Raw genomic sequence first — 27,742 nt, forward strand, 5'->3', positions numbered from 1 at the left:
AGCCTCTGTTTTTTTTGTGTTTCCCCCAAAGATCGGTTCAATTGGGGAGAGAGTGTGAGAGGCCCACACACACACATATTGGAGGTCTTAATAAGGTAAATGTGGGTATAAGTGATAGGTGACTGTGGGATAGTGTCTTCGGCTGTCACATCAGGGAACAATTTAATCTCACATAGGTTTTTAATCATTTGTTCTGATGTAAAAGCTGCCATGTGAAAACAAACAAACCCAGGGACAATGGAGAAAAAAACATTGATTCAGCCTGTGAATTCGAACAAAATAGGTATGAAAGCGCCCTTAGCCTCAATCCAGCAGAAAAAAGTTCAGTGGAGCGTCAGTCTATCAGCTGGAGTTCAAACAATGAACTAGTGAGCCTGACTATCAAAATCATCCACAATAACTGTGGGCCAGAATGCAACAATACATGAAATGCAATGCAATGGCAAGTCGAAAGATGGAGCCAAAAACAAAAACGCCGAGGTGAACTCCAAGTTCAAGGCACATCAGTGTCGAATTCACCTTTGGCTAAGCCACACCCTAGAATGTAGATTGACCAATCACAGCGCAGCCAACAACGAGCTCCCATAGAGGTCCGACACTTTTTCACATCGCTCCATTGACTTTAACGCAGGCGTCTCATATTTTCGGTCTCGGCAGGTATTTTGATCAAAAATATGGTTAAACGTTGTGCCTGGGGCATTTGTAATACAGATACGCGTTTCCCAGAAAGGTTGGAGGGGGGTGTCCGTTTTTTCCCCTTCCCAAAACCGAAGTCAAATCCTGACAAGTGTCGTCTTTGGATTAAACTGTGTGGACGTCCTCACAGTCAGCTAAACCCCTCGAGGATCAACAAGCACACTTTTGTGTGCTCTAAGGTAAATTTTGCTTTTAATCTTACTGTGAAGTTATATGATATACTAGTTAGACAATTTTATGCTGTGTTAGGTTATGATTTCGGTTCTCTAACCTAATTATTGAAGAATCAATGTGCTAGCAAGCAAGCAAGTTTAGGGATAGCTTAGCTATCACATAAATCAGGATTGTTTTCTTTGACTAGCGGCTGGATGTTAGCAGCTAGCTAACTTCGTTATTAAAGTTACAAACACCTAACGTTAATGTTATAGATACGCTGTGGTAGTTTTTAAGGTGACTACCGCCACCGTGTTGCCACAGTCCAACAATATTTTACATCACTATTTCAGCATTTTGTTAATGGAGAACCAAGTCCCGAATCCCCAAATCCAGTCCCTGCTATTCCTGGTGGAGGAAGTGCAGTCAAAAGTCGAAGACTGCCAACTAAGAGGTAAGAGGTATATTTATATAATTCAATCACAGAAAAAATATTACAGCCACAACACAGTATCAGAATAATATCAAACACTTTAATCGATTTTACATATGTATTTATTTGTATGTATCTATCTATTTACAGAGGCATCTCCACAGTATCAGGCTCATCAGTGCAGGACACCACATCAGAGGAGTTGTCCATCGTCATTGAAACAGGTAGGCTACAGTTCATGTGACTGTTGTGGACTGTCATTGCACATTGTAGGGAGAAAGTGCTCAAAAAAGTACCAGTCAAGTTTATCTTTTATTTTCCTCCACATCTCGGGATCAAAACAAATTCGCTCCAGGTGATAGTCACTTTCACATGACACAAAAAGGTCACACCATGGCATCCCAGTTATCCCCAATTGTCCCATGATTTGGAAGTAATATTCGTGTGTACGATTGAGCCTGTAGGTGTCATCGCTACCCTTTTTAAGGTACTGGCAATCGGTGTAGCTGATTTTCATTGGACATTTAATTTCGAGTAGTCCATAGGTCTCACTCTCATCACTCTGAACCCTTCTGTCAGGGGATGTACCCAAATAGGGGGCGTTAGGGTTGATGACAAACCCACACACTTGCACATCATTACCAGTGATGACCGCATACTGGGCTGCAGCGGCTGGCTCAAGCTCCAGGCCTCTCTTCATGGCTTTTGTCATGATGCTCTTCTTCTTCCTCTGCATGATGATGGCAAGTTGTTCAAAGTCAGCTCTTCTAGAGAATATTCTTTTGAAGGACGATGAGGTTAGGCGGATAGAGCGGACATGATGCCAGATGTTGTTGCTACTCTGCTGTCTGGTGTTTTTCTCAAGTGCCTCTGCCTCAGCCTTTGAGACTACTATGGTACTGAACCTTTCCATCTGCACTTCATTAAGGACAGTACAGAAAGAGCCTGGCTGTGGTGGCAAAGGGAATGCTGGGAAGTCACTGGAGTTTGATTGGGAGGATGCTTGTGAAGTGTTGTCCAATAGTGGGAGCTGTATGCATTGAAGGGGGAAAAAAACATTTATTATTTACATTATGTTTCTTGTTTTTTTTATTTTTTTTTACTAGGCCTCATTTTATTAATGTCATTGTTGTGTTTTTACACAGAAAACCAGATTCACACAGCAGACCAGATTCCCACAGACCAGATTCACACAGAGGATCCACACCAGGATCGCACAGAGGACCAAGAAGAAATAAATCAATTAAAGAGGCAACTTGCCGATAAAGAAAAAGAAAATGCCTTGCTGAGGGAAGAGATTCAAACTCACTCATCTCACTCACTCACCCACACCACACCCACTCAAGTTCATTACCAACTCACACCGGAGACTATATCTAACTGCAATGTGCCTGAGTACTTTAAGTACAGCACAGGTTTTAGTTATGATGAGTTCAACAAGCTGTGTGCTTTTTTTAGGATACCCAGTACTGCAACAGATACACAAACACTTAGCCCTGTGACATACCACAGAGTAGATCAGCAAATCAACCTCATGCCTTTAAGACAACAGTTCCTACTTGTGCTTATGAAGCTGAGGCAAAACTTTGATCTGAAAGAGCTGGCCTTCAAATTTCAAATTCCAGAACGAACTGTTAGCACTTTATTCAATTCATGGATTGATTTCATGTATGGTAGGCTAGGCAACATGTCTATTTGGCCACACAGGGACACAATAACACAAAACATGCCTGACACCTACAGAGCAGAGTTCCCAACAACATTTGCTATTCTTGATGGTACAGAGATTAAGACAGAAAAACCAACATCACTGTTACTTCAAAGTCAGACTTACTCAAACTACAAATCTGCCAACACACTTAAATGTCTTATTGCCTGTGATCCTCGTGGTGCCATTATCTTTGTATCCACACTTTACACAGGATCAATCTCAGACCAAGAGCTATTTAGACAATGTGGGATCAAAGATTTACTGAAAGGTCTGCTTCAGTGTGGCTATCTTAAGGCAGGTGATGGGCTCATGGTGGATAAGGGTTTTCTTATTGAGAAGGATGTAAAGGAGCTTGGGCTTAATTTGAACATTCCCCCCTTTGCCAAATCAAATAGTCAGATGCCAGCTACAGACGTTGAGATGACAAAGAAAATAGCCAAACACCGAGTACATGTAGAAAGAGCCATAGCCAAAGTGAAGAAATTTAAAATGGTTTCTGGACGGATCCCTAATGTCAGACTTGGAAACATAAATCAGATATGGTTTGTGGTCTGTATGCTGTCCAATTTCCAGCCGAACATTATAAAAGCATAGGATACAGCACAATGATCTGTCTACACACAGTTAAGCTCCTGAATTTGAATGTTTTTTTTTAACATGATAAATCAATTATTGTGTTGTTATTGAAAATTAAATCAAATGTATGTTGGCTATGTGACTGTAATAAAATGTCTTCCTGCAAATGATAAGAAATTAGTCATTATCTTTAACAGTTTTACATAATCTGCTTTACCTGGTAGCTCAAGCCACTTCCAAGAGGGTACTTCTCCTGACCTATCACTACATCTATCGGGGGTTTGCTTGCTATGTAGCTCATAGGTGTCCCTGTCAGCTGTCTCAATAACAACAAATCCTGATCTGTTACCTCAGAGATGGCCCTGTGAGATGGAAAAGTCACACATTTCTACGTATGTCAAGTAATCTGAAATGCAAAATACATTTCTGCGTATGTCATGTGCTCTCAAACACATAGGCTACATACAATTAAGTTGCTTATGGTGGAGGGACACAATGGGATAGCCAGCCTACATGGTGTTAAAAATAAACATAGCTGTGACTCACCTGTCATTGCGGTATTGGCAGAAGATGGGTCTCCGTTTTCGCTCTGTCTTGGCCCTGGCCACAACGACTGCTGTCACAGGCTGTGGTGCTACTTTAGCACCTCTTGGCTTATGCCATTGTTGGGGTAAGCTTGTGGAGGACTGAACTGGCACAGCGTTTATGTGTTGTGCCTTGCAGAGATCCAGGGTATGGATAAGCCCAATGATGTGCGCGCAAAACCCTGTGGAGCTAACCATAACATCACCTTAAGTTACAGTTGAATAGTCTACCGGTTGTTGATACGCTAGCACATGCTGAATAAATACAACGTATACGTGCGTAACGTTAGTCCGTTTGCTTCGTAATAACGATTTTAGAAGTGAATAGAGACGTACCCAGCTTTGCATGAACAGTGTTGCTCCTTGATATTGTCAGTCCCAGCCTCCGTCTCGATTAGTAGGATATGCGGTGGTTCATTTTTTGACTGTGACCGGTATGCTTTTGCCTCTATTTGGATGCCTTGTTCTTTGCGTTTCACCTGTATGTCCTGAATATAGCCTTCGAACGCATATTGCAGACCTTTTTGTCTACTCCTATCGGACACTTTATTTGCTGCTTTATAAAACTTTGACAAAAGTTCAGCAGGAAGAGCTGTCACAGCATAAGCCATGTTGTGGATAGTCTTACGATAACCAGTCAGAAAACTAGAGCCCAGAAGTTGTCGGACGTAGCAACAGTAACTAAGGGGGGCGGGGCTTAGCCAAAGGTGAATTGCACCATTGGTCTCTCTTTGGACAACACTTGGCTTCCCAGAGGACTCCACTGGCTGAATGATCGGGCTAGGATGCATTTCCAGAGAAACTGCAAATGTATGCTTGCTCAACTAGTTCACTGTGACGGCCGCCAGGCCTTGTCTGTAATGGTCTGCATGTGTCTCCCCAATTAGGACTGATGAAGTGGCCGGGGTCGCCTAGATCGCGGCCTACTTCTGGTTCTCGGTCCCACTCTTCTGTCACTTTGCGCCTTGCTGCTTGCTGTGCCAGTTACCGCTGCTCTATTTACTTTATATTTCCTTTTACATGCAACATGCATACGCTACATTTCCTACACCCAACACACGCCCGCACCACACTACTGAGAACTGACTACTACCTGCTTATAGGGCTGCACGATATATCTAAAATCTATCGTTATCGCGATATCAACACTTGCGATGGACATACCGCAAAGATTACTTAATTTTCGATAAATTCGATACATTTTCTGAGCCGTGCGCATTCCATACAGTCTATGGTGTATTCACATTCTGAATGTCAACATATTTTACCAAACTGATGCGTCATGCAGCCCAAGAAGCCCGTCCCCTACCAGTTTAGGTGTGTGGTGTTTTAGGTGTTAAAGCGGGAGCTAAGTCGTGATGGCTGAAAATAGTGAGTCGAGCGAGGTAGGCTACACTTGGGTGAAGAGGAATTAGTGACTAAAAGGAAAAGCACGTCTGTTATATGGGAATATTTTGGTTTTATGAAGGATGCCGTGTTACAAACACAGCGCAAATGCGTCCTTCTCCACCGTGTTAAAATAAACAATTTCTTTCGTTATCGTTATATCAGAAGTTGTCTTTCACTGTCGGTAAGGCTTGTATTTCATGATTTGCATTTAGCAAAAGCCCCAGACAGCAGCACAGAGGTAATCAGGATTCGTTATTTGTAAAAGTTGTTTAACCTACTTCTGGACTGTGCGATTGCAGCCCAATTACTTTCACTTTCCGCTGCCCTCGTAGTCGGCATGCCGGTAGCCTAATAACGTGGGATGCGCAGCGTACTGTATGAGGTTACAGACTGAGATGATTGCCGCGATATAGCTTAAGTAGGCCTAGCTTCTTTGCTAGGCCCATCGAAGGCTGGCAATGTGGAATATTCCGCTGGTTGGTGCACAAGTGTTCAGATTGGCTGTCCACCCGTCTTTTATGAGGATTAGGAGCAGATCTTCCACACAACTTCGATAGCCTAGTCAGTAGGTCTCTTAGCTGTCCACTTTCATCAGGCCATATAGGCTACATTATATTTTATATTATTTAAAAATTATACATTTATTTCTGTAATTATACATTCCCCCCCCCCCCCCCCCCAACCCTACAGTGTATGTTTGCAGCAAGCAGAATGAAAAAAAAACATTAAATATACTGCTCAAAAAAATTAAGGGAACACTTCAATCATACACTGAATCACTCTGTCACTGTTTGGTTCTGAGCACAAGTAAAACTTTTGAGGCGAGTGTTTTATTTTGCAAGAACTGTCAGACATTCTGTGAATGTAGTTTGAGAATGGAGAAAAGGGTGGAAGGTTTCAAAATATGTGTGGAAAACCTTTATTGAGCAGTATATTTAAATATCGCAAATTATATCGTTATCGCAGTACTCAATAATGGTATCGCATATCGCATGTTTTCCTAATATCGTGCAGCCCTACCTGCTTATACATTAGTCTAGTGTTTGTTATCGTCCATTTTCGTTGTGATTTATAAAATAAACCCTCGTTATTGTTAAAACATTTTACGCCTCCGTCCTCTATCACTGTCTGGTTGCCCTAGGCCATGATATTCACCGGATCAGACATTGGAATTTAAACACTGTATTGTGGAATCTAGAAAAATGATGGAATGGTGTCTTCAACATTCTATAATTGTCAGTTTTCAATAGGGCTTATTCGCAAACACCGCCGCGGCCATTCCAGTACTATAGGCTAGTCTATGTGACAATCGCCTGCAGCGCGTAGATTTGAGCTGAGGAGAGCACAGTAACCTAACGGCTTCATCTCGTCAATATCAAGAGTAGATAAACTTAATCGTTGTGGACCCATATCTAATAGACTCAATATAGCATTTAGTAAAGATCCGTCATTATTGTCAGCTGTAACTTACCCCGATATTCATAGCCTAACTGTCTTGTTCATACATTGGCACACATACGCACCTGAAGTCGCTTGAGTCAAGGTCGGCAAACTTATATTTGTTCCACCAACGACATCGTCTAACATTGCCATGATCACAGAGAATAAAGCTGCATCTCATTGGACTGCAATTGTATCTTGCGTTTGCCTGTTGCTCACAACCTGCACCCAAGGACTTTGCTAAAGTAGTTTAAAGTGGGTTAGCCAGTGATCGTTCTTGTCTGATAACTTCTAGGCTACAGATCTATGATGCAATGTTCTGGAGGCAGAAAAGGCTAACATATTTTTGTCTACATTTCCAAAATCCAAGTGAACAAAACACTATACAAATCAGAATTATCTACTGATATCTTTCTCCGCTGAGTTTCCTATTATTTGCCACTTGCCGTGCATAGCCGACGAGCTGACAGGCGCACCATCTATAAAAATATTAGCCTTGGCTACTGAACGTTGGCTAACATTGCCTACGGTCTAGCAATGCTATCTATGCAAATGCAATACGTCCAAAGGTAATCTACGGTAGGCGACTACATCAGGCTACTGCTGATGTCTCCGCATATTGCATAGGGGCAGCTGTCTGTACTGTCTAAAACGTATTTAACTTAGCTAATATAGTATTAATAGCCTAATACAAATATAATAATGGCGATGGATGTGAGGAGTTGGCTGTAAGATTAGCATATTTATCCTATCTAGCGCCACTCCTCCGCTGACTCAACTCCTCAGTAATTTTCTTCTCGTTTTCTGACCATACTGTAGCTGTCAACATAGAGCATTGAAAATAAGGGAGATTTTCCGGTTTTGCCGGTCTTTCTGTTGCAATCCCTCTGGTGAGAGCAAGAATTTGTACTACAAAACTGCTGCACTAACTAAACAAGGTGTGAAGCTAGGTCTAATAAAGTTTGGCGTCAAATGCTCTCTCCCACACTGTTCTAATCACTTTAAGGTCGCCTTCTAGCCTGGCGGGCCATCCTATATCATTGAAATGTATAGTCTGGAATCGACCCATTCACCTCGCTTAATCCAAAGGGCGGGCAGAGAATTGTCTTTCAAACCGCCTAGGCATGAAATAGGCGAGCGCTACGACCATATCCGTATCCGGTCGGCAAAACGGCAAATACATCCTTCTTCGAAAGGAATGACTTAAGTGCATTGTGTTGCTCAACTTTCAAAGAAAAGCACAAGTCCAACTCCTCCAAAGTTGACGCCAACACCGATTCAAACAACCGCTCTTCGTTCGGCATAGCCACCTTCCTTGTTGTTCACCGTCGTAGGACTGTCGTCATCCTGTTAAGCCCGCCTTAAGACTCTCTAACAAAATAGAGCGCTGTGATTGGATGACATCCACGGCGTCAGCCAATAGAAATTCCTATGGTTTCCTACTAGACGTACAGGCTGAGCAAATTAATTTGCCGTCGCTAGGGTGCGTCTAGATTTCTAGGCTAGTCGCCTTCAGTTCAGGCAAGCAAAATGATGCTTTAAAAAAAAATCTTTTCGCTGGAAGGGCAGGGGGTAGTAAAAGGACAACAATACAGAGACGGACAAGTCCGATGGGGCTAATGTAATGAGACTAATAAAATATGGGATATTTTACGGAAAAATATTAAAACAGGAAGACAGCTGTAAAAAAGTTGACTGGTATGTTTCTGACAGTGGGTGACTCTAGGGCTCTTTGCTGTTGTTAGAACGGCCTGTATTGCTGTAGTTAGAACGGCCAGCCTATTGCACAACATTGGCTTACCATCACGTTAAATTTTGTACAAATAAATAAATAGCCTACATGCGATAATACCGGCGCTGTCGCGCTTGTCAATTGACAGCTGCATTAAATAGACCTACCTATCAACAAAATGGCCAAAGTCATGACGGTGTTGCCAAGGTAGCAATTTCACTGGATTTAAAAAAAAATTGTTACACTGTAAAAATCACATCCTACAACACATATTTACCAACACGATCAAATTTGTGACAAGAGTTTTATTTTTGCAGTGGTTTCCTCCGTAACAGAGACCTATATCAATAAATGTAAATTGTAAATAAAAAAAGAATGCTATGATTTTCCAAATCATGTCAACCCTATATTTAATTGAGAATAGTTCAAAGACAACATATCAACTGTTGAAGGAGAGACATTATATTGTTTTTTGGAAAAAATATGTTCATTTTCAATTTAATGCCAGTAACATGTCTCAAAAGTTGGGACAGGGGCATTTTTGCCACTTTGTTACTTCACCTCTTCATCTAACAACATTCTGTAATTGTCCAGGAACTGAGGAAACCAGTTGCTATAATATTTGCTATTTTTTAATCCATGAAAATTAACCAAAATCTATAATTTCCTATCGACAACAGACCCCAGTATCTCAGAGAATCACCGAGAATTGCTACAAATTTTTAAATATCGAAAATAATCAAATCATTGCCTTAACCCTTTAGCCGCCAGGGTTTAAAAAGAATAAATTGGATTTGTACATAAAAATGTCAAAAGGCCATGGCTTGCAAGTGGTCAGAGATAAAGTCCTACTGTAAATGTGAAAATCATTTAGTATGAACAGAAGTTTATGAAGGGGGTAAATTTACTCATCTAATTTGCATATTATGACGTCACTGGATGGTAACCACCGTGAATTATGCATATTTCAGTAAATACTAGATGTTGAACATATTTGAGCAGTTTTTCTTTCTTTTTTTGTCATTTCACCGACATAACAAATGAACAGGAATACAGTCACATGTAAACCAACAATAGTAAACTATTACTATAATCACAAACCCTATGCTACTATACAATAAAGTAGCCTGGTCAAATCAGTTCCATATCGCGGGTGACTTTGTAGTTCTTCAGAGCCCTATTTTTACAACCCCTGCTGTCTATACCACGTCCATTACGGACACTATCATCACTATTGTCACTGGCACCTCCAGCTATGTTGGGCAGAGGGTTGAAATCGGTCGAAATAAGCATGGTATGCTTAGTGGACACTGTCGCAAAGACGTACCTCCATTCACAGACGCACCATGACTATCAGTCAATAGACGATCGATCATATTCTCCAAAAGGCAGATATTCTCCTTCAGAATCATAATAGGTAAATAACAGATCCAAGACTTCATCACACGTGAATTTCTTTTCAACATTTGGTGTATTTCTGCTTCAATTTGTGCAAAACTATGGCCCGCATCGCTTCCGCGTTATGGAGGAAATGCACGTCTTCTTCGTGTGTTTCTCGCGTGTTTTCGCATGCTTCCTGAAAACGTTGAAAAAAAAGGTTGAGCTTGAATCGAAGCTCTGGGTGTCTGCCAACTAGTGGTCAAGAGTACAAATGAGATTTTACACTGTACTCGCGTCTATCGTCTGTTTTATTCAGTAATATTGCGACATGGGCGGTTAGAGGGTTAAAGAATTGATATTGTTTCGAATTGTGATGAAACTTGTGATTTACACCCCTAAATGGCATCCTTATAATTATGACCGCCGCGCAGCGAAGCGGCGATCATATAGGTTTAGTCAGATTTTTTTTTTTTTTTTTCGCATGCCCAAGTTTCCGTCAATGATTCCCGGGACACTGAAAGACCGGGGTACACGAAACTTGGTGGGCATGTAACCCCATATGGATAGCATGGAACCATCGTTTTTCATTTTGATCTGTAGCCCCCCCGCTGGACTGGACCCCCGAAAGGAGGGTAGGGCAGACACAGTTTTCTGTGAATATCTCGAAAACCGTAGGGTTTAGGAGGACCATTTTTTTTTGTATGTTGATCTCAAGGGGCCATGTCAACCCATTCCATAACCACTCATTTCATGTATAGCGCCACCTAGTTAAACACAAAAAAGTAAAAATGAGGTGTTGTAATTGATGGTATCTGTGACCTAACATAGTCAAAACTGCACGAAATTGGAAGTGTAGGATCATTATGACACCCTCTGTATGCACGCCAAGTTTTGTGGAATTCCGTTCATGGGGGGCCACACAATAAATTAATTTATGTTACTATACACCAACTGGCCTGTATGTGGCCGGAGACAGTTTTCTGTGAATATCTCGAGAACCGTAGGGCCTAGGAGGTCCACCTTTTTTATGTATGTTGGTCTTAAGGGGGCATGTCAACCCATCCCATTACCACTTATTTCATGTATAGCGCCACCTAGTTAAAAATTAAAAAGCCAAAAATTAGGTGTTTTCATCACAATATCTCTGGCTGACAAGGTCAAAACTGCACAAAATTAAAGTGTAGGATCATTATGACACCCTCCGAATGCATGCCAAGTTTTGTGTACTTTCGTTCATGGGGGGCCTTACAATAAAATAATTTATGTGTACATTTAGTGACGTACACCAACAAGGATTCCCGGGACACTGAAAGACCGGGGTACACAAAACTTGGTGGGCATGTACCCCCACATGGATAGCATGGAACCGTCATTTTTCGTTTTGATCTGTAGCCCCCCCGCTGGACTGGACCCCCGAAAGGAGGGTAGGGCAGACACAGTTCTCTGTGAATATCTTGAGAACTGTAGGGCCTAGGATGACCATTTTTTTCCGTATGTTTGCCTCCAGGGGTCATGTTAACCCATTTCATGTGCACACATGTGCACAAACAGATACACACACACACACACACACATACATTCACAGTAATCATATGTATGACACATACTCACACAGTAGACATATGTACGCTTGCATGCACAGGCACATACGCAGGCACACACACAAGCACACACACACACACACACACACACACACACACTCACACACACACACACCCACACACATAACATAAACATAACACAAACATTCAAGAATTTCTCAGAATTTTGAACAGGCAAAATGGAGGTGGGGTTGTATAAAATGAATTTTACATGAGAGAATAGAGAATACGCACGCAAGAATCTGTAGGCTATTTGTGGCGGGTTACCAGCAAACAATATTTATTGCATTAACTCAAGACGTCAAACGTTTTCTAAACAATAAAAACAGAAATGATGCAGCAGGCAGCAAATGTAGAAGAGTAATTTCCAGTGGAAGAACAAAATGCTGAATGAAGCCCAAAGCTATGAAGGCATATCTGGCAAGTTGTTATTTTTTGAAGATGTAAATGGTTGCGCTATAGGCCTAGTCAAGTTTGCAAGAAGGAGACATAACGCGTGAGCATGCCACACTATCCACAGCTGTGGTAGCGGGGGCAGGAGGATTACTGTTAGCGCAGGCTTTATATAAAATTCTTTAACAGAAGGCCTTCCTCGAATGCAGGCTTTCCCAAAATAAAGCCTGTGGTTTGCGCAGCCTACAGTAAGTTGGCTAAATCAGTGTTCCTCAAACTTTTTCAGACCAAGGACCACTTAATCAATAAATAAAAAAATATGGACCACCTAGCTTAAAAAAAAGAGTAGACCCATTTCAACAGTATATTACACAATAGGCTTACTCGATGAGCCACCTTGCTTATTGCCTTTGCACCTTGCTTATTGTGTCAGAGGATTAATATAATTAATAAAGTGGCATAGTTTACACGGGCAGTGTTGCAGAACTGTTTGGATTTACATACAAGTTGGTTTAATACTGCAAACAACTCATCTATATCATATTTTACCATGTCTGCTCACGGACCACTTGGGATAGCTTGCGGACCACCAGTGGTCCCCGGACCACACTTTGAGAAACACTGGGCTAAATAACAGACCCGCCACAATGTGCGGTATGATTATTTTTTACAAGCAAGATGTTTTTGGTGCCCTACGCGCACTGCATGTTCTTAAATAACAATGATCATCAGTAATATTCGACCATTATTTTGTGTAAATGGGCTATGCATTGGGTTAGACACCAGGAGCCATATTCACAAAGCCTTTTATCTTACCACTAGGAGTACTCCTAAATAGCAATAAAAGATTTTAGCTAGGAGTTTCTCTTATTAAGTTATTCACAAAGCCTTTCCGACCTACTCTTAGTAAGGAAAAATGACAACTCCTAAACTAAGAGTGAGTCTTCGTTGCTATGGATGACGTTATTACTTATGCACGAGCTTGACTGAAGTGACCACCTTGATTGGCTGATGATTTGTAATGCGGGAATGATTCCAAACACCTCCGTTACGATGATGAGTGACAGGTCTGAGAATGCGTGCGCTACACAAGGACGGAAGATGATGAATAACTGAATAAAAAGGCCTAGCCTAAATAAATCAAGAGTAAGGCAAAACAAATAGCCTAGTAGCCTAATGAAACATACGGATTGATGTAGTATCTTTATAACATTATTAAATGAATCTGTTACTATGCCTATGCCTACGTTTGCAAAGAGGAGAACATTTTAATTTGATTCACAATAATGTTACATTTAATTTACATGTTGACAATGAGTAGCCTAGTTTTGGTTGTTGTTGGTGGCGTTATTGCATGTTAGTTATGCCTACAATGCAAAATTGCTTCCTCACGATTGGAAGCCGCATAGGATTTCAAAACATGGCGAAATGCCACAAAAACAGGTTTGTGAAAAGCTCTGTGAGTTAGGAGTCCTCTCGACTTCTTTTAAGCTGTCACAGAGGTGGGAAGGTGTGATTTGTTGGGGGCAGGGCCGGATTAACAATTCATAGACCCCTGGGCACAAATGTCTGATGGCCCCCCCTGCCCCCCAGCCAACGTGAAACGGCCGGTCAGTTAATAGGCCTATATCGTGAAGATTTTTCTTGCCATCTAAGGCACGAGCGCCTTACCAAGTAGCATGTTTGTTTACAACTAACATTACTTTTAATTAAACTGCTTATAGGCTATGCCGAAATAGTTTTCAACATTTTGAATATTAGTGTCGGGTGAATTAGGAAATGTTCTCAAAGTAGCCTTATGGCTGAAAGCTGCTTGGGATCCCCCCCTGTCAAGCAATATAACCATACAAACGCGCGGCCTGCACTCATTGTTTCAAAAGGAGTAATTTCGGCTTTGTCAGAACTGGCCATTGTAGGCTACGTAAAAATAAACTTCAAACGAAAAATATTTATTTTCTTTCAGTTAATTCAAAAGTTTCCAAAAAGTTGAAAACATACATAATGCGCAAATAATATAGCCTAGATATTCCAATGTGTTTATTTTGGAGGGAAAATTCGAACGTCATTTTTGAGCAATTTTGACAGCCCTAGTCCACTGTAGGCTACGCCAATCGGCTATTACTGTAACACCTTCCACCTAGCCCCGGTGAGTGGGGGTCGTCATTAGGTTGGATTTTGTAGTTAGGCTACTGCAAATCTAACACCCTCGTTTCTATGAAACTGGAAACAACTGAACCAGGAGACTTTGTCACATTTATTCATGTGTCTAGGCTGAAGGGCCAGTAGAGAAAACGTAGACCTACAAAAGAACAATATTTGACAGTCAGAAACATTTCATCCCAATCATTGAGGGACTGATTCTTCCTCAGTATTTGATCCCTTTTCCAATTCTGTCTCAATCATGTAAGTTAAGCTAAACTGGCTTTGGTGCATAACATAAGCACATCTTGAAGTGAGTAGTCTAGTCTTCTTTTTCAGTTTATTGGCAGAATCGTTCATTTGTTGCATACTGGTACCTACAGTACTGTACAGGAGTGTGTAGAGTGTTACGAAGTGAGTAGTACTATTGGCTGCAAGGTAATTCATTATTCATGAGGGTCTCCAGAAAACCACAAGGGGGTGCTAAATCTGCCAAAAACAGACTTTTATTCTCTGGCCAATAGGGTTGTAACTGGGCTTGTAAAATAACATCTGAGCATTTCTTGGACTGACCTAAGTTGCATACCTTCTGTGTTAACATCAGTTAGGCCTTCAAGTCTGATGAAGAGTGTAAGCTTGAAACGTTACACACTGGTGAAAGTCATTAAAAAATTCCTGATGGGAGCAAGTGTGCATTCCACCCTTTTTTTCATTTGATAGCCTAGCACTTTTTGTCCAGCACCTGCCTTGGATGTGCGCACCAACAGACAACTTTTCATTTATATTATACAAGGTCATAACCAGGGTTGGGTCAGATTACTTTGAAATGTAATCCATTACTGACTACAAATTACATGGCAATTTACCAAAAACATGTAATGTAATCTTGGATTACATTAAGATTACTTTTAGATTAATTCAATAAATATGCAATTAAGTAAAAGACACCACCACAGAATTGATGAAAGAATTCTCATTCTATTTTTCTCCGCTCTTCTCCAAACATGCACAACTCTGCTTAACCTTTATAAGGGCACACCTGGACAAAGAATTTAGCTTTCGCTGGATTTTTTTTTGACCCAGGGACATGGCCTGAGATTGGCATAAAAAAGGGAAGCATTAAACCCAAATGACACCATGTCCAATTGTGGGGGTGAGAAAATTATTATTTTGGGATGTTTTTCAACCAGGGGGACCTGGTGACTTTCTCAAAGTAAACGGTAACACTAAAACAAGAGGCTACATTAAGATTAGGAGGAAAAGATCAGGCAGTGTGCCGAGAGACCTGCCCCAATAGTATGTAAGTTAGTAAGTAAGTAAGTATATCTTTTGATCCTGTGAGGGACATTTGGTCTCTGCATTTATCCCAATGATGATTTATCCCAATGATCACACAATGATCCAAAACATACAGCCAAACAAGGCAAGAAATGGTTAACAGAGAACATTATCAACATTTTAGAGCGGACCTCAATCCGTCAAAAAAGTGAGCACAAGGCCAAAGTGATGGCAAATAATCGTTCCTGCCTCAAAACCCAGGTTGCTGCTAAAAAGGTGCAGTCTACAATCATTGTGGAGACATGAAGAGGCTTAGTGGGTATTATATGAACCATTTTGAGGGCTGTGGTGGTAAATAAAGATGTTTCCAGTGATTGTTTAAAAAGGGTATGAATAATTTTGAACACGCAATTTTTAATAAAAATGTTTAAAAAAATAAAAACACTTTTTTTTGATTCCATGTTTTTACCACATTGTCTTGCAACCTTTTGGCATGTGCAAGTGTCCTTTTAATTAAGAACAAACATATTAGTCAAGAGAAAATCAATATTTGCCAGGGGTATGAATAATCTTGAAAAATTGCATTATTTGCATGATAAAATGTAATCAGGTAATCCCCAACAATGTAACTGTAATCTGATTACACAATTTTTTATTGTAATCTGGGCTGATTATAGTTACTTGATTTTTGTAATCTGATTACGTAATCCAGATGACATGTAATCCGTTACTACCCAACCCTGGTCATAACACATCTAAGGATAACATTGTAAAGTTATGGTTGAAAGCTGATAAAAATATATTATGATATAATATTAAATATTATATTGCATAATACCATAAGTAAATGCCTGAAATGATTTGTGCAGAGGGCAGAAGAAGAAATTGGTCGTTTGAAGACTGACAGTCAACTGATGAAGAGGAATCTTGAGGTGTCTGTACGGGAGATGGAGAAGATGACTGATGAGTACAACAAGATGAAAATAATAGTTCAGCAGTCAGATGCCAGCATGGACCAGCTGCGGAAGGATAGAGACCATGCCAAAGCTCAGGTAAAACTTCATTAAACTCTAATATGACCTTGTTATCCTTGTGAACATTCATCTCTCAAATTTCCTTCTTGAGCTTCATCATCAACAAATGGATATGGGATCTTAATATATATATATTTTTTTTTTCTGCTAAAATGTAATGTAAAATGTAAAAATGTATTAATTAAAAGCTGAAATATACTATTTGGTTAAGAATTCAAACCTCAGTGACTTTGAGTAAGTTTCAGATGACAAATTATTCGTATATAGTACAGATGTGATTTTCTTTTTTTTATATTTATTTATTGAAGGAATTACACAATACACACAATATTTTTATTTATTATTCTTTTAACAAGAAAAAGGTTACCATCACCCACCCACCACAAACACCCCTTGGCAGCTAATATGTTCACAAAACAACATTTCACAATTATGAATGCACATTCTCACAGCTATGTATCAATACTCTTTCAAAGCATAGGCCCACATACATCTGTAACATGTTAGGTGCTCAAACAGAGCAGTCATTTACAATGTGTCAACCATTCAATGAGCAAATCAAATATCAAAAGGGGGGGGAGATAAATAAATAGACAATGAAGTGAAAAGAAAATGTACAAAAAAAAAAACAAGAATACAGTGGAAAGGATAGAGGAAAAAAAGGAGAATCTCAGTTACAATCAGGGACCCTCACCAGTGGGTAGCTCTTTCAGCTTTTTGAAGTACGACAGAAAAGGTCCCCACTTGAAGTAGAACCTTTCCACAGACCCTGTCAGTGTCAATTTTATCTTCTCTAGTTTTGGAAGAACCAAAAAACCATTACATCTTCCAGCCAAGCAGAAGCTGATTAGCCTGGGTTTTCCCAGGCTGCCTTACGCGCGCAATTTTATTCACGCTGCTAGGCAGCCTGGATTCTATGGACTTCGTTTTCACCTCAACGAAGGAACCAATCTCAGAACGGAGGGAGGGCATCAAGACGATGACAACACACCGAAGCCGTTATGAGCTACGTACAGACGCATTTGATAGACATTCGTAGCGCCCAATCAACTGCTCTAGGCATTCGTAAACCACGTTTCAAATACGAGATAATGAATGTCTAGTTCCCAGACCCCATCTCAATGAGATGAGGTCTGACGTTAGCCAGGCTAGAAGCTGATGGGGATGGGAGAAGATTTCCAAACTAACAAAATTCTCCTATGGGCCAGAAGTAATGCGAATGCAATGATGTTTTGTCTTGCTTAAATGAACTCTATGCAACTGTATTTAAACTGTATAAGCCCAAGTCTAGCACATAAAGATGAAGCATGGACCATTTTCAGTGCCTTGGCCCAATATTCCTCAGGCAGGTCTATAGCAAGCTTATCCTCCTACTTGGTTTTCATTTTTTTTAGGTTTTGATCTATTAGAGACATCAGTTGAGAATATAGTAGAGAGATCAGGTATTCACAAAGAATTTTAAAGCTAAAAGTAGCTCCTTACTGGTGAATTTATGAGAGTCCCCAAAAAATAATGGCCGTGTCATTTGTAACTTAAGGACTCCTCATTTTTTTGACTAGGAGTAGGCCTAATTCACAGATAATTTTAGCCCTAAAAGTAGCACCTAAGTCTGGGACAGCTTAGAAGAAGTCGAACGGACTCCTAACTCACTAAGACCTAGCCCAGTGTTTCCCAAACTTTTTTTCTGGGGACCCACTTTTTAAAAATGACAGACCATCGCAACCCATTTCACTTCAAATCTACCCTGCAACCACCAATATTGTTTTAGGCCACAGGTTCTCCAACTGTTCTATGCCTTCCCCAGTCATACATTGCTATAGGATCTAGATAGATAGACATAGCATTTTGAGCACCATCAGCATGAAAAGTTGGAAATAACTACTGAAAAGATATGTTTTACATGTAATGTGCATCTTAGAGTTTGGGGAAATTCTCGCATGTTGCGCAGTCTTCATTCGTCAGCAAAGTAAGCCCGTCCTGTATTTCTAAAAAAAATGTTGTAGGCTACGTTGCGTTGCAGACAAATGGGTCCATAACACTGTGGACGTCAATTCCGATGTAAACAGCAAATAACTCAAGTCGTTGTATTGTATTGTTGTATTATATTATATTGTATAGTCGTTATATCAGAACAAGAGGCTTTTGAGCAATAGCCGGAAGAATGCGCCTTTACTTTGGAGAAAACGAGAGGAATAGTGTTTAAAATGTCCATTTAAATTGTAGCCTAATATAATGCACTGTTGTGCATTTTAAATCAGAAATAAGAATGTGAGGAGGTTGCTATTAACTTTAAAGATTGCATCTACAATCGAAACTATCTACATGCAAATTGAACGGCCTTATGTCCGGTCTATGGATGTCTGTTTTAGTTGACAGCACGGTCACTAGATTTTAATCGGTAAAGTTGAGGAGCTGGTATCTAATGTTCGTGCAAATAGGCGGATTCATGTCCCTTGTAGTTTGCAACTGCGAGGTACATGGCAGGCGCCCCACAGAACGGTTTCATTTTGAGAGGTAGATATCCATGCTCTGGCACCCCCTCTGCGATGCGTTCGTCCCCCAGTTTCATGAGCTTTTATGACAAAACCGTGACTGTGGTAGTTAACAAACTACATCCTAATAGAAAACTGTTAGCTTTCCTGGTATCAAATGACAAATGGTATCAGTTAGGCCTATAACACAACATAAATTGTGCTGGCGACCCAAATAAAATCTCCTGCGACCCACCCGTGGGTCGCGACCCAGACTTTGGGAAACACTGACCTAGCCGATTCACAAACAATCCTAAGCCGCTTTTTGTGGCATTTCACGTCACAATGTTTTGAAATGCACATGCGACTACAGGAGCTCTCAATCGCGAGGGAATAATTCTGCATTGTAGCCTAACTAAAGGATGCAATAACGCCACCAACAACCAAAACCATTCATTGTCAACATGTAAACTAAATGTAACTGTAATGTTAAGTCTGCTGATGATACAGTAGTCCTTGGCCTCGTCTCCGACAACGATGAGACTGCCTTCTTGGAAGAGGTGAAAAAGCTGATTGCCTGGTGTCAGGCAAACTGTCTCCAAATTAATGTTAGCAAAACCAAGGAGCTAATTGTAGACTTCAGAAGGAGGCAGCAGCAGACTTACTGTACACAAACAACACACGCTTGCCATAAGGATAAACCTCTGGCCTTTTTCCAAGGTAAGAGTCAAAATCTTGAGGTGTCCCAGAAGACATTTGAACGTGCCTGTACCGTGCAGAAGCAGGCACTGCGTGCATCCTATCTGGTTGCCTACAGAGTCGCTAAGAATTAAAAGGCCCACACTCTCGCAGAAGAGGTCATCCTTCCTTGTGCAATAGACATGTGCACTGCACTCATTGGTGAAAAAGAAGCTGCAAAATTAAAGACAATTCCTTTGTCTAATGATACAGTTCATAGGAGGATCTGTGACATGTCTAATGATGTTGAGCAGCTAACCGAGCGTCTCTCCACTGACTGTTTCGCTTTACAACTTGATGAATCCACTGACGTGGCTAATCGTGCCATTCTTTTGGTGTATGTGCAACATGTGTGGAATAATGATTTTGAAGAGCAGTTTTTGTTTAGTGCAGAATTGCCGACATCTACCACTGCAGTGGAGATTTTTGCTGCAATGGATGCATATTTTAATTCAGTGGGGCTCTGCTGGTCAAATTGTGTTGGCGTGACAACGGATGGGGCAGCTTCAATGACGGGAAGACATTCAGGGGTTGTCAAACAAATTTTGGATGTAGCTGCACCAAACGCTACGTGGAATCATTGTTTTTTGCACAGAGAAGCATTAGCTGCCAAAGACATGGTACCGGAGATTCACGAAACATTGCGAGAGGTTGTGAAAGTTGTCAATTACATCAGGCACAGCGCAAAGAATGCAAGGTGTTTTCAAGCCTTCTGTCAAGAGATGGGTAGCGGCCACGAACAACTGCTTTATCACGCCGAGGTCTGTTGGTTATCCAAGGGGAAAGTGTTATCCCAAGTTTACGAGCTCAGAAACGAATTGGCAGCATTTCTAGCGCAGAAAAAGTCACAGCTGGCAGAACATTTTAACGATGACCTGTGGATCGCACGTCTCTCCTATCTTGCTGACATTTTTGATAATTTGAACACTCTGAATGTGTCATTACAAGGGAAGGGGCACAACTGATTCGAACAAATGGACAAAATCAATGCATTTAAGAAAAAGTTGAGTCTGTGGTCCAAGCATGTTACCAGCAAAAGGTTTGACATGTTACCGAACACGTGTCATGAAGTCAAAAACCTGATGGATACAGACAGATCAGAGCTGAAAAAGGTCATGCTATCTCATTTGGAGAGACTGCAAACGCGCTTCTCTGATTATTTCCCAGAGGAGGAAAACGCACTGGCTCACGTTTGGATAAGGGACCCTTTTGGAACTGACATGGAAACGGTGACAATGTCATCCGAAGCTGAATCTCAATTGGTGGACCTATCATGTGATCGCGGCCTGCAGAAGAAGTTTTCAGAGTTGACTCTCCCTCATTTTTGGTGCAGCGTTGTGCACGAATATCCTGCTCTTGGTCACCATGCAATCAGAGTGCTTTTGCCTTTCAGTACCACCTATTTATGCGAAGCTGGCTTCTCTGCTCTCACGCAGCTAAAGAACAAGTACAGAAACAAACTGAATGTCGAACATGATCTTCGGATTGCACTGTCTTCAATCACCCCACCTTTAAAGGAACACGCCAACATTTTGGGAAATTAGCTTATTCACTGTCTCCCCTAAAGTTAGATAAGATGATGCATACCCTTCTCGTCTCTGTGCATGCAGTTAGTCAGCCTGAAGCACCCACTGTTAGCATAGCTTAACATAGTTTATTGAGGTGGGCAGTTCCAACTAGCCTATAGCACCCAAAAGTGACTTAAGAACGCTAACATTTTCTCATTTACATGTTGTGACTTGTATAGTTACAACATGTAGGCTACAAATAGGCGATTTTCTAAGCATATACAAACTTCGAACTATGTTCTCACTCAGGAAAATTACTGCTTCTTGGGTTAAGTGATTTGCACAAAGCTCCAGTAGCAGTGCTTTACCAGAATGAGAATTTAGTTCCAAGCATGTATGCTTAGAAAATCGTCTACATTATATATTGCAAGTGATCAGATCCAATCTGCCTGTCCAGATAGAGTACTGAAGTGTGACGTTACGTTTCCATGACTGCAGTTTCACTGGATCTAAACCAACTTTCGAAGTGGCATTAATAGCATTGCATGTAGACATGTTTTACCTTCTAGGCAGCAGCTTAGTCACATAACACAGATTGCCTGCCAGGTGTAATAGTAAGAAATGAAATCCCAGTGGATATTTCACGTCTTCTCAAAGGCTGGTGGCTGTCGAGTGACATTTATTTGCCTCAAAAATAAAGTCAAGACACGTACGTCTCACGTCCGTATTCAAGAGACTGAGACATTCCGATTGAAACGGATCTGAAAAAATCTGATTAGAATCACATTCGAAACCTCTCATCTCATGTCATTTTTCACCATCCTGACTGCCAAACAAAGCTAGATACAATCTGGATATGGTAAAAATGGTAATGTGAACAAGGCCTTATAGGCTACCAGAGATTGTTTTTGAGTCATATTGTTGCAAATTTCAGATGCATCATTCCACAAAATAATTTCCTTCTCTATCATCAAGTGTATTCAATAGGCTAAACATATAGCCTTAACTCAAAACAGCTGTTAGGCTTCTGTCATTTTGATTTGTAAATGTCACATGCAGCCATGCTTAAATTTTGCTCACTGCACATTTATTATATTGTATTATAATATAATACTCACTTTTCATTGTTGAATACTTAGCTGAATGATATTTTTCCCCATCATCCTGTTTTTAAAGCAGGCCTATCTGCGGGCATGTAATTGGACTAGGGGTTTTCTACAGGAATAGCATGTTTGAACGGGCACTGCACGTGGGAGTGGTGTTGGTCAAAGATATCTGTAATTCGGCAATAGGCACGAAGCCATGGTAATGCCCTTTACCAAAACCATGACCAACAGCTCCATTACCAACCAATTTTTTCGTTCATCCTCCGCCCACAAAAATATTTCCAATCTTTCCCATTGCCTCGCTTGTCTCGCCAACTACAGTGGGTCCCAGTTAAGTTTGGACGGGTTCCTTCAGGAATCACGCACCCCATTTTCTCAGCAGAAATGGCACAAACTGCAGTTGACACAAACAACCACAAGGTGTCACTTTGGAGTTCTGCCACTACTATTTTTGATGCGACTTGACTTCCATGATGCAGTTTCCAAGTTAGTAGAACAATCAGAGAAAGCTGAGCCATTACCAAACATATATGATAATACAATAGCGTATGTTTATATATCTTATACCCTATTTGTCACGGTTACTTATAGATTTGATAGTGTAACGATAAGCGCATGAGACTTTCAGCGGGGGCACGGGAATTTAAATTGATCACGGTAGTTTAAGCTTACACTTGACAAAACATTCTAATATGAAAATGTAGATGCAATTGTTGTAAGATGGTGCAGCTCCTTTAAGAAAGCACCGTGCGCAGGGATGGAGAGAGAGAAAGCGAGAGGGGATATGTGTGTTAGAATAATGCAAAAAATAAATCCGCAGATAAAACCAATTATCCTTATTCATTGCAACCGCAGCATGCCTGCTTGCCGACGTTCAAACTAAAAAGATATCAAAGCACCTTTTGCGTTTGAATGTAGCACGATTTTTTTAGATTTTGTTAATTGATTATAGCCTGTACACCAGCAATTGTTGAACATTTACCTGTACAAGTACATTGACAGTAGCCCAGCCTAACAAGCATGTTGCATGTTGTAGGTAGAAATTTCACTTAAATTGCAACCGCAACATGCCTGCTTGCCGACGTTCAAACGACAACGAAAAAGATATCAAAGCAACAAGAGGGTTGAGTCTGAATGACACGGAGTTCAGACTCATAACCGTCTATAAAAAAAGTGTTTTTTCTTTTCTTTTTGAGCACGTCCGAATCCCAGGACATAACGCACTGGACCTTATAATAGGCTCGAGATATAATTCTAAAGGGGGCAGATAGGGGCCTACTGCACTTAAAACTTTTGAACGAAGCTTCCCGAAATTTGAAATTGCGATCAGTGACTGGCATCGGGTGAACGAAGCTTTTCGAAGTTGAACAGGCTATTAAAAACTATTTGCGCACCTCAATGTCACAGGAGAGACTGGGCTCTCCCTTCTATGAATTGAAAAAGACGTTATGCCTGCAAACTGGCCTATGATTTCATTGCTGAGTTTGCGGCAAAGCAAGATATGGCGAGTCAGTGTCATTTATTTGTCCATGTTAGCCTACAGACCAGTTTCCATAGTGCACATCTTATCAACAGTTTGAATGTCGTGTGCGTTTCTGCTCATTGACAAATACCGTTCAGCACAATGATTTATGCCCAATTAATTTCCCCTGTTAAAGTGTTCGCCTTTGTTACACTATTTGGTTTCGTGATGTAGCCTATGATAAACACCATATGGCCAAATATGTGACTCCGCTAATGTTATAGGCTATACAATTTCCCCTCTTAAAGACAAGCTGGTGTAGCTTATTAGACTAGGCTACTATTAAAATGCACCGACGGTAGCCTTGGCTATGTGTAAAGTAAGCTATCGCATGATTTCATGCACGTAAGTTCATGCATCTGTCAAGTTCGCACAGGGTCTCGCACCCCCTTGCGACGGCCCTGCAGCTCCTCCTAAGACAGCGAGGAAAATGTTAAAATACGCGATAAACCCGGGAAAAGTTGACAGGTTTGTTTCGGTCCCGGTGATTATTTGTGAAAATGTGCAAACGACAGCCTTTTCAAGGCATTTCAAGGAAGGAGTCGTAGCATGCAAGCTCCCAAATTGACTCAGTAGCCTACAGAAGGCATCAATAGCCTAAATTGTTGGGACTGGGGAGGGTCATGCGTTTTTTCTCAATCACTTTGGAGGGTCATAGAAAAATTTCTTGCTGGCGAGGGAGGGTCACGTCTTTTTTGACTAACACTCCCAAAACTCCTCCGGTAGCCCCTTAAATAAATAATGAACAGTCCCTAATTGATTATAGCCTGTAGGCCTACACCAGCAATTGTTGAACATTTACCTGTACAGGACAGTATAGCCCAGCCTAACAAGCAGATGTTGCAAAAAAAGACATCAAAAGACGCAATTAATCAGAAATAAATAATGTAATCTGCATCGCTTTATTGAACAAACTGCAAGCAACAAGAGGGTTGAGTTCGCTGTGAGGCCAAACCCAAGAGCAGAGCCTATCTGTTAAGGCAGTCGGTAGGCTATAACGAGCTGTGTGCGCCTGGAAAGACAATAGAAGATGCTTTCTGTATAGCACAGCGAAGACGGCTCTGGTCATCCCATACCCTCCCCCCACTTCCTGTAGCCTACCATTATGACTTGTTGCCGTTTTGGGACATTAAGCTTTTTCACGTTAAGCCCCCCTCCCCCACCCCCTTCTTTCACAAGCAGTGGGGGAGCGCGGGGCACAAAGTAACACTTTTTGGTAGACAAAGGAGGGTTCTCCGCGCTTCTGTCGTTTGGCCACAATCCGTTGCACAGGCCAGGACAGATATTTTAGAGCAGGGGTGTCAAACTCATTTTCATAGAGGGCCACATCATTGAATTTATAGGTTACTGAGGGCCACATCATCGGCGAACATGTGCATGGTGCAACCATGAAATCGGTATTGCAGTAGGCTATGGCTTATTCAAAATGGCTGTGAAATAATGGTCCTAACCACTTTAAAACAGTGTGGCTGAAATAAAAAACAAACAGCCTACAACAGTAACATTTTCAAATGCAACTTCTAGGCCTACAGTATTAGTTAACAACTGATCAATATGCATTCATGGACTGACATTGATGAGAAAAAACTGCAGTCAATAATGCTTAACAATGTCCATAACACATATCACCACTAAAATTAACTGTGGCTAAGAAAGGTACTGTGTGTGTGTGTGTGAGTGAGTGAGTGAGTGAGTGTGTGTCTGAGAGAGAGAGAGAGAGAGAGAGAGCTATGGTACGTACACCCACCCACCCCCACCCCTGCAAAAACAAATTCACGCGTGTACAATATTTGTCCGTTTCCCGGTTTTAGGTCCCTGCATTGCAAAAAAAGTAGCCTACATAGCATAACAATATCCACATGCAATAATACAACAACAACGTCTACGATGACCTATTCATTTGGACAAATTGATACAGCCCTATAGCTAAAGTTACCTTTAGCTTTGTTCTAGCGTACGGTGACGTCTGGCTTTAAACAGCTGTAACCTAACGTTCTGACAAGCACACCAATTGCCTACCTTGTTCTTGCCCATTTGGAATAACTCCTCTAGCTTTGCTGCCTCCATCCTTTCTGTTTTCGTTGTTTAAACTTCATAACCATAACTAGTGAATTAGCCCAACAGTGTGTGCTGATAACCATATATAGATAGCCGAGTAGAAGAAAACAACAAGTAGCCTAGTTGTGCCTGCGTGCGTATTCTGTCTCCTGCTCAAACAAAATGTGTGCGCGTTAATTTTGATAACGTGTTCACTAACTTTACGCGATAGAAAATTGTAAATAACCTGATGGCATGCAGCTAATGGGATACTGTGCATAGTTGGGACGGTATGGTGAGCCAATTTGGTGTGATACACATTACACACACACAAGGTAAGTTTTCTCTCGTTGTTGAGGGACTGACGTGCGGGCCGTTCAAAATCATCGTGCGGGCCGTATGTTTGACACCCCTGTTTTAGAGAGAAGGAGAGACGTGCAGCTCAGATGTCTTCTTAATTTTCTTTATTCTTTAGTAAAAGGTGCAGAACATTATTAAACTTTGACTAACGTTTCGATGTGTCGATGTTTTTGACTAACGAACATCGAAACGTTAGTCAAAGTTTAATAATGTTCTGCACCTTTTACTAAAGAATAAAGAAAATTAAGAAGACATCTGAGCTGCACCGGCATCTCTCCTTCTCTCTAACAATTTTTGGCTTTGGCTAAATATTTCTAAAATCATTTGAGTTTCACTAGTCACATGTTTTAACAAGCAACAGTTGTTATTGAACTAATAACAGACCTGTGTCGAAAATTGACTTTATTTTCCATACGGAGAAATAACATATGCAGAGTCTAAACAAGGTCAATCTTGCCAAAAAAGCCCTCAAACCTGAACACATGAGGCAAAAGTGCAAAACATCACAAAACTAACTAAACTAACACGCGCATATTTTTGTATGGCAATGATTGTAGCCTACAGTTGTAACAGATGCTGTAGGCAAAGGCTATATTTCAACCTTGTTAGTGTAGTAAAAAAATCAGAACTATTCACAAGGTTTCTGGGTAGCATATTTATGTTCTTTTAGCAAGCGAACTTCTCATGACTACCGACAAAGTAGCCTACTGCCAGCTGACGAAGCTCTCATTTTAAAACATTAGCCTACTGAGAGACAGGCACTGTACAATCAAGAAATCTTGCCACTGAATCCAAAACTATGTTTAACATTATGTACAAAGCTTAGGCTACAGTGGACTAGCATGTTGCAGGGGTTGCTAAAAACAGAGAGAAACGCACTGAAAACTCGGCCAATCACAGCCCTTGCTGTCGAATGCGCCCTCTGGTTCGACCGTGGAACGCCACAGTGGACTATGCTGCCCCCAAGCGGCTGCAGTTGTACTTACATTTCACCCCAGAGGTGGAACCAAGTCACTGTTTGGCAAGTCACAAGTAAGTCCCAAGTCTTAGCAGTCAAGTCCAAGTCAAGTCCCAAGTAAATACAGAGAAGGGCAAGTCGAGTCCAAGTCCAAGTCACATCAAAGCCAAGTCGAGTCCAAGTCCAAGTCCCAATCTTTTTCAAGTCCTAAACAAGTCATCAGGTACTCTTCACTTAATAATGCCATTATTAGACTATCGATCATAATTTTAGCACTTACATCTAATCCACAGTATTTTTTTTTATAAATACAGATTAAAACATGTTCAATGTTTCTGTCTTGCAATCTTTTACGACATGCGCATACCTGTGTAATATACACATGTGCATACCTGAGTAATCTGTACAAAACGTATAGCTACATGACACTCAGCACAGCTGCAAATATATATATTGTTTTTCCAAATTGCGGAGCCCACTGTAAGGATGGGTAATAATTTGAC

General features: G+C 40.9%; 2 protein-coding genes and 1 long non-coding RNA gene across 3 annotated transcripts in view; 2 read left to right on the forward strand and 1 right to left on the reverse strand.

Annotated features, from left to right (window-relative positions):
- The window catches only part of cep290 (centrosomal protein 290), a 204,225-nt gene that overhangs the window by 51,538 nt on the left and 124,945 nt on the right, over positions 1 to 27,742 (forward strand). Inside the window, exon 8 of the mRNA XM_076302635.1 lies at positions 16,375 to 16,557. Coding sequence (XP_076158750.1) covers positions 16,375 to 16,557 — 183 coding nt within the window. The remainder of the gene's footprint in view (positions 1 to 16,374; positions 16,558 to 27,742) is intronic.
- LOC143141964 (uncharacterized) lies at positions 29 to 3,903 on the forward strand. The gene is made up of 4 exons (XM_076302645.1): positions 29 to 875; positions 1,203 to 1,303; positions 1,433 to 1,506; positions 2,428 to 3,903. The coding sequence occupies exons 1-4, from the start codon at positions 675 to 677 to the stop codon at positions 3,585 to 3,587; spliced, it is 1,536 nt and encodes a 511-aa protein (XP_076158760.1). The 5' UTR covers positions 29 to 674; the 3' UTR covers positions 3,588 to 3,903.
- Positions 1,434 to 4,747, reverse strand: LOC143141970 (uncharacterized). The gene is made up of 3 exons (XR_012990846.1): positions 4,490 to 4,747; positions 4,116 to 4,343; positions 1,434 to 2,312 (listed from the first exon to the last, which is right to left on the reverse strand). It is a non-coding gene; the product is annotated as an uncharacterized LOC143141970 (long non-coding RNA).

This window comes from Alosa pseudoharengus, unplaced genomic scaffold (assembly GCF_046254945.1).
Source record: "Alosa pseudoharengus isolate Yale_2024_CS ecotype anadromous, Long Island Sound unplaced genomic scaffold, YU_APseudo_1.1 YU_APseudo_1.1_scf_10, whole genome shotgun sequence".
In the NCBI taxonomy this organism is placed as follows: domain Eukaryota; kingdom Metazoa; phylum Chordata; class Actinopteri; order Clupeiformes; family Clupeidae; genus Alosa; species Alosa pseudoharengus.

What these genes read in the sequence shown, in the direction of transcription:
- LOC143141964 (XM_076302645.1), top strand. Translation starts at nt 675, where the DNA reads ATGGTTAAACGTTGTGCCTGGGGCATTTGTAATACAGATACGCGTTTC. An exon ending in ACACTTTTGTGTGCTCTAAG is followed by an intron (nt 876 to 1,202) that starts GTAAATTTTGCT and finishes TCACTATTTCAG; the next exon opens with CATTTTGTTAATGGAGAACC. An exon ending in GTCCATCGTCATTGAAACAG is followed by an intron (nt 1,507 to 2,427) that starts GTAGGCTACAGT and finishes GTTTTTACACAG; the next exon opens with AAAACCAGATTCACACAGCA.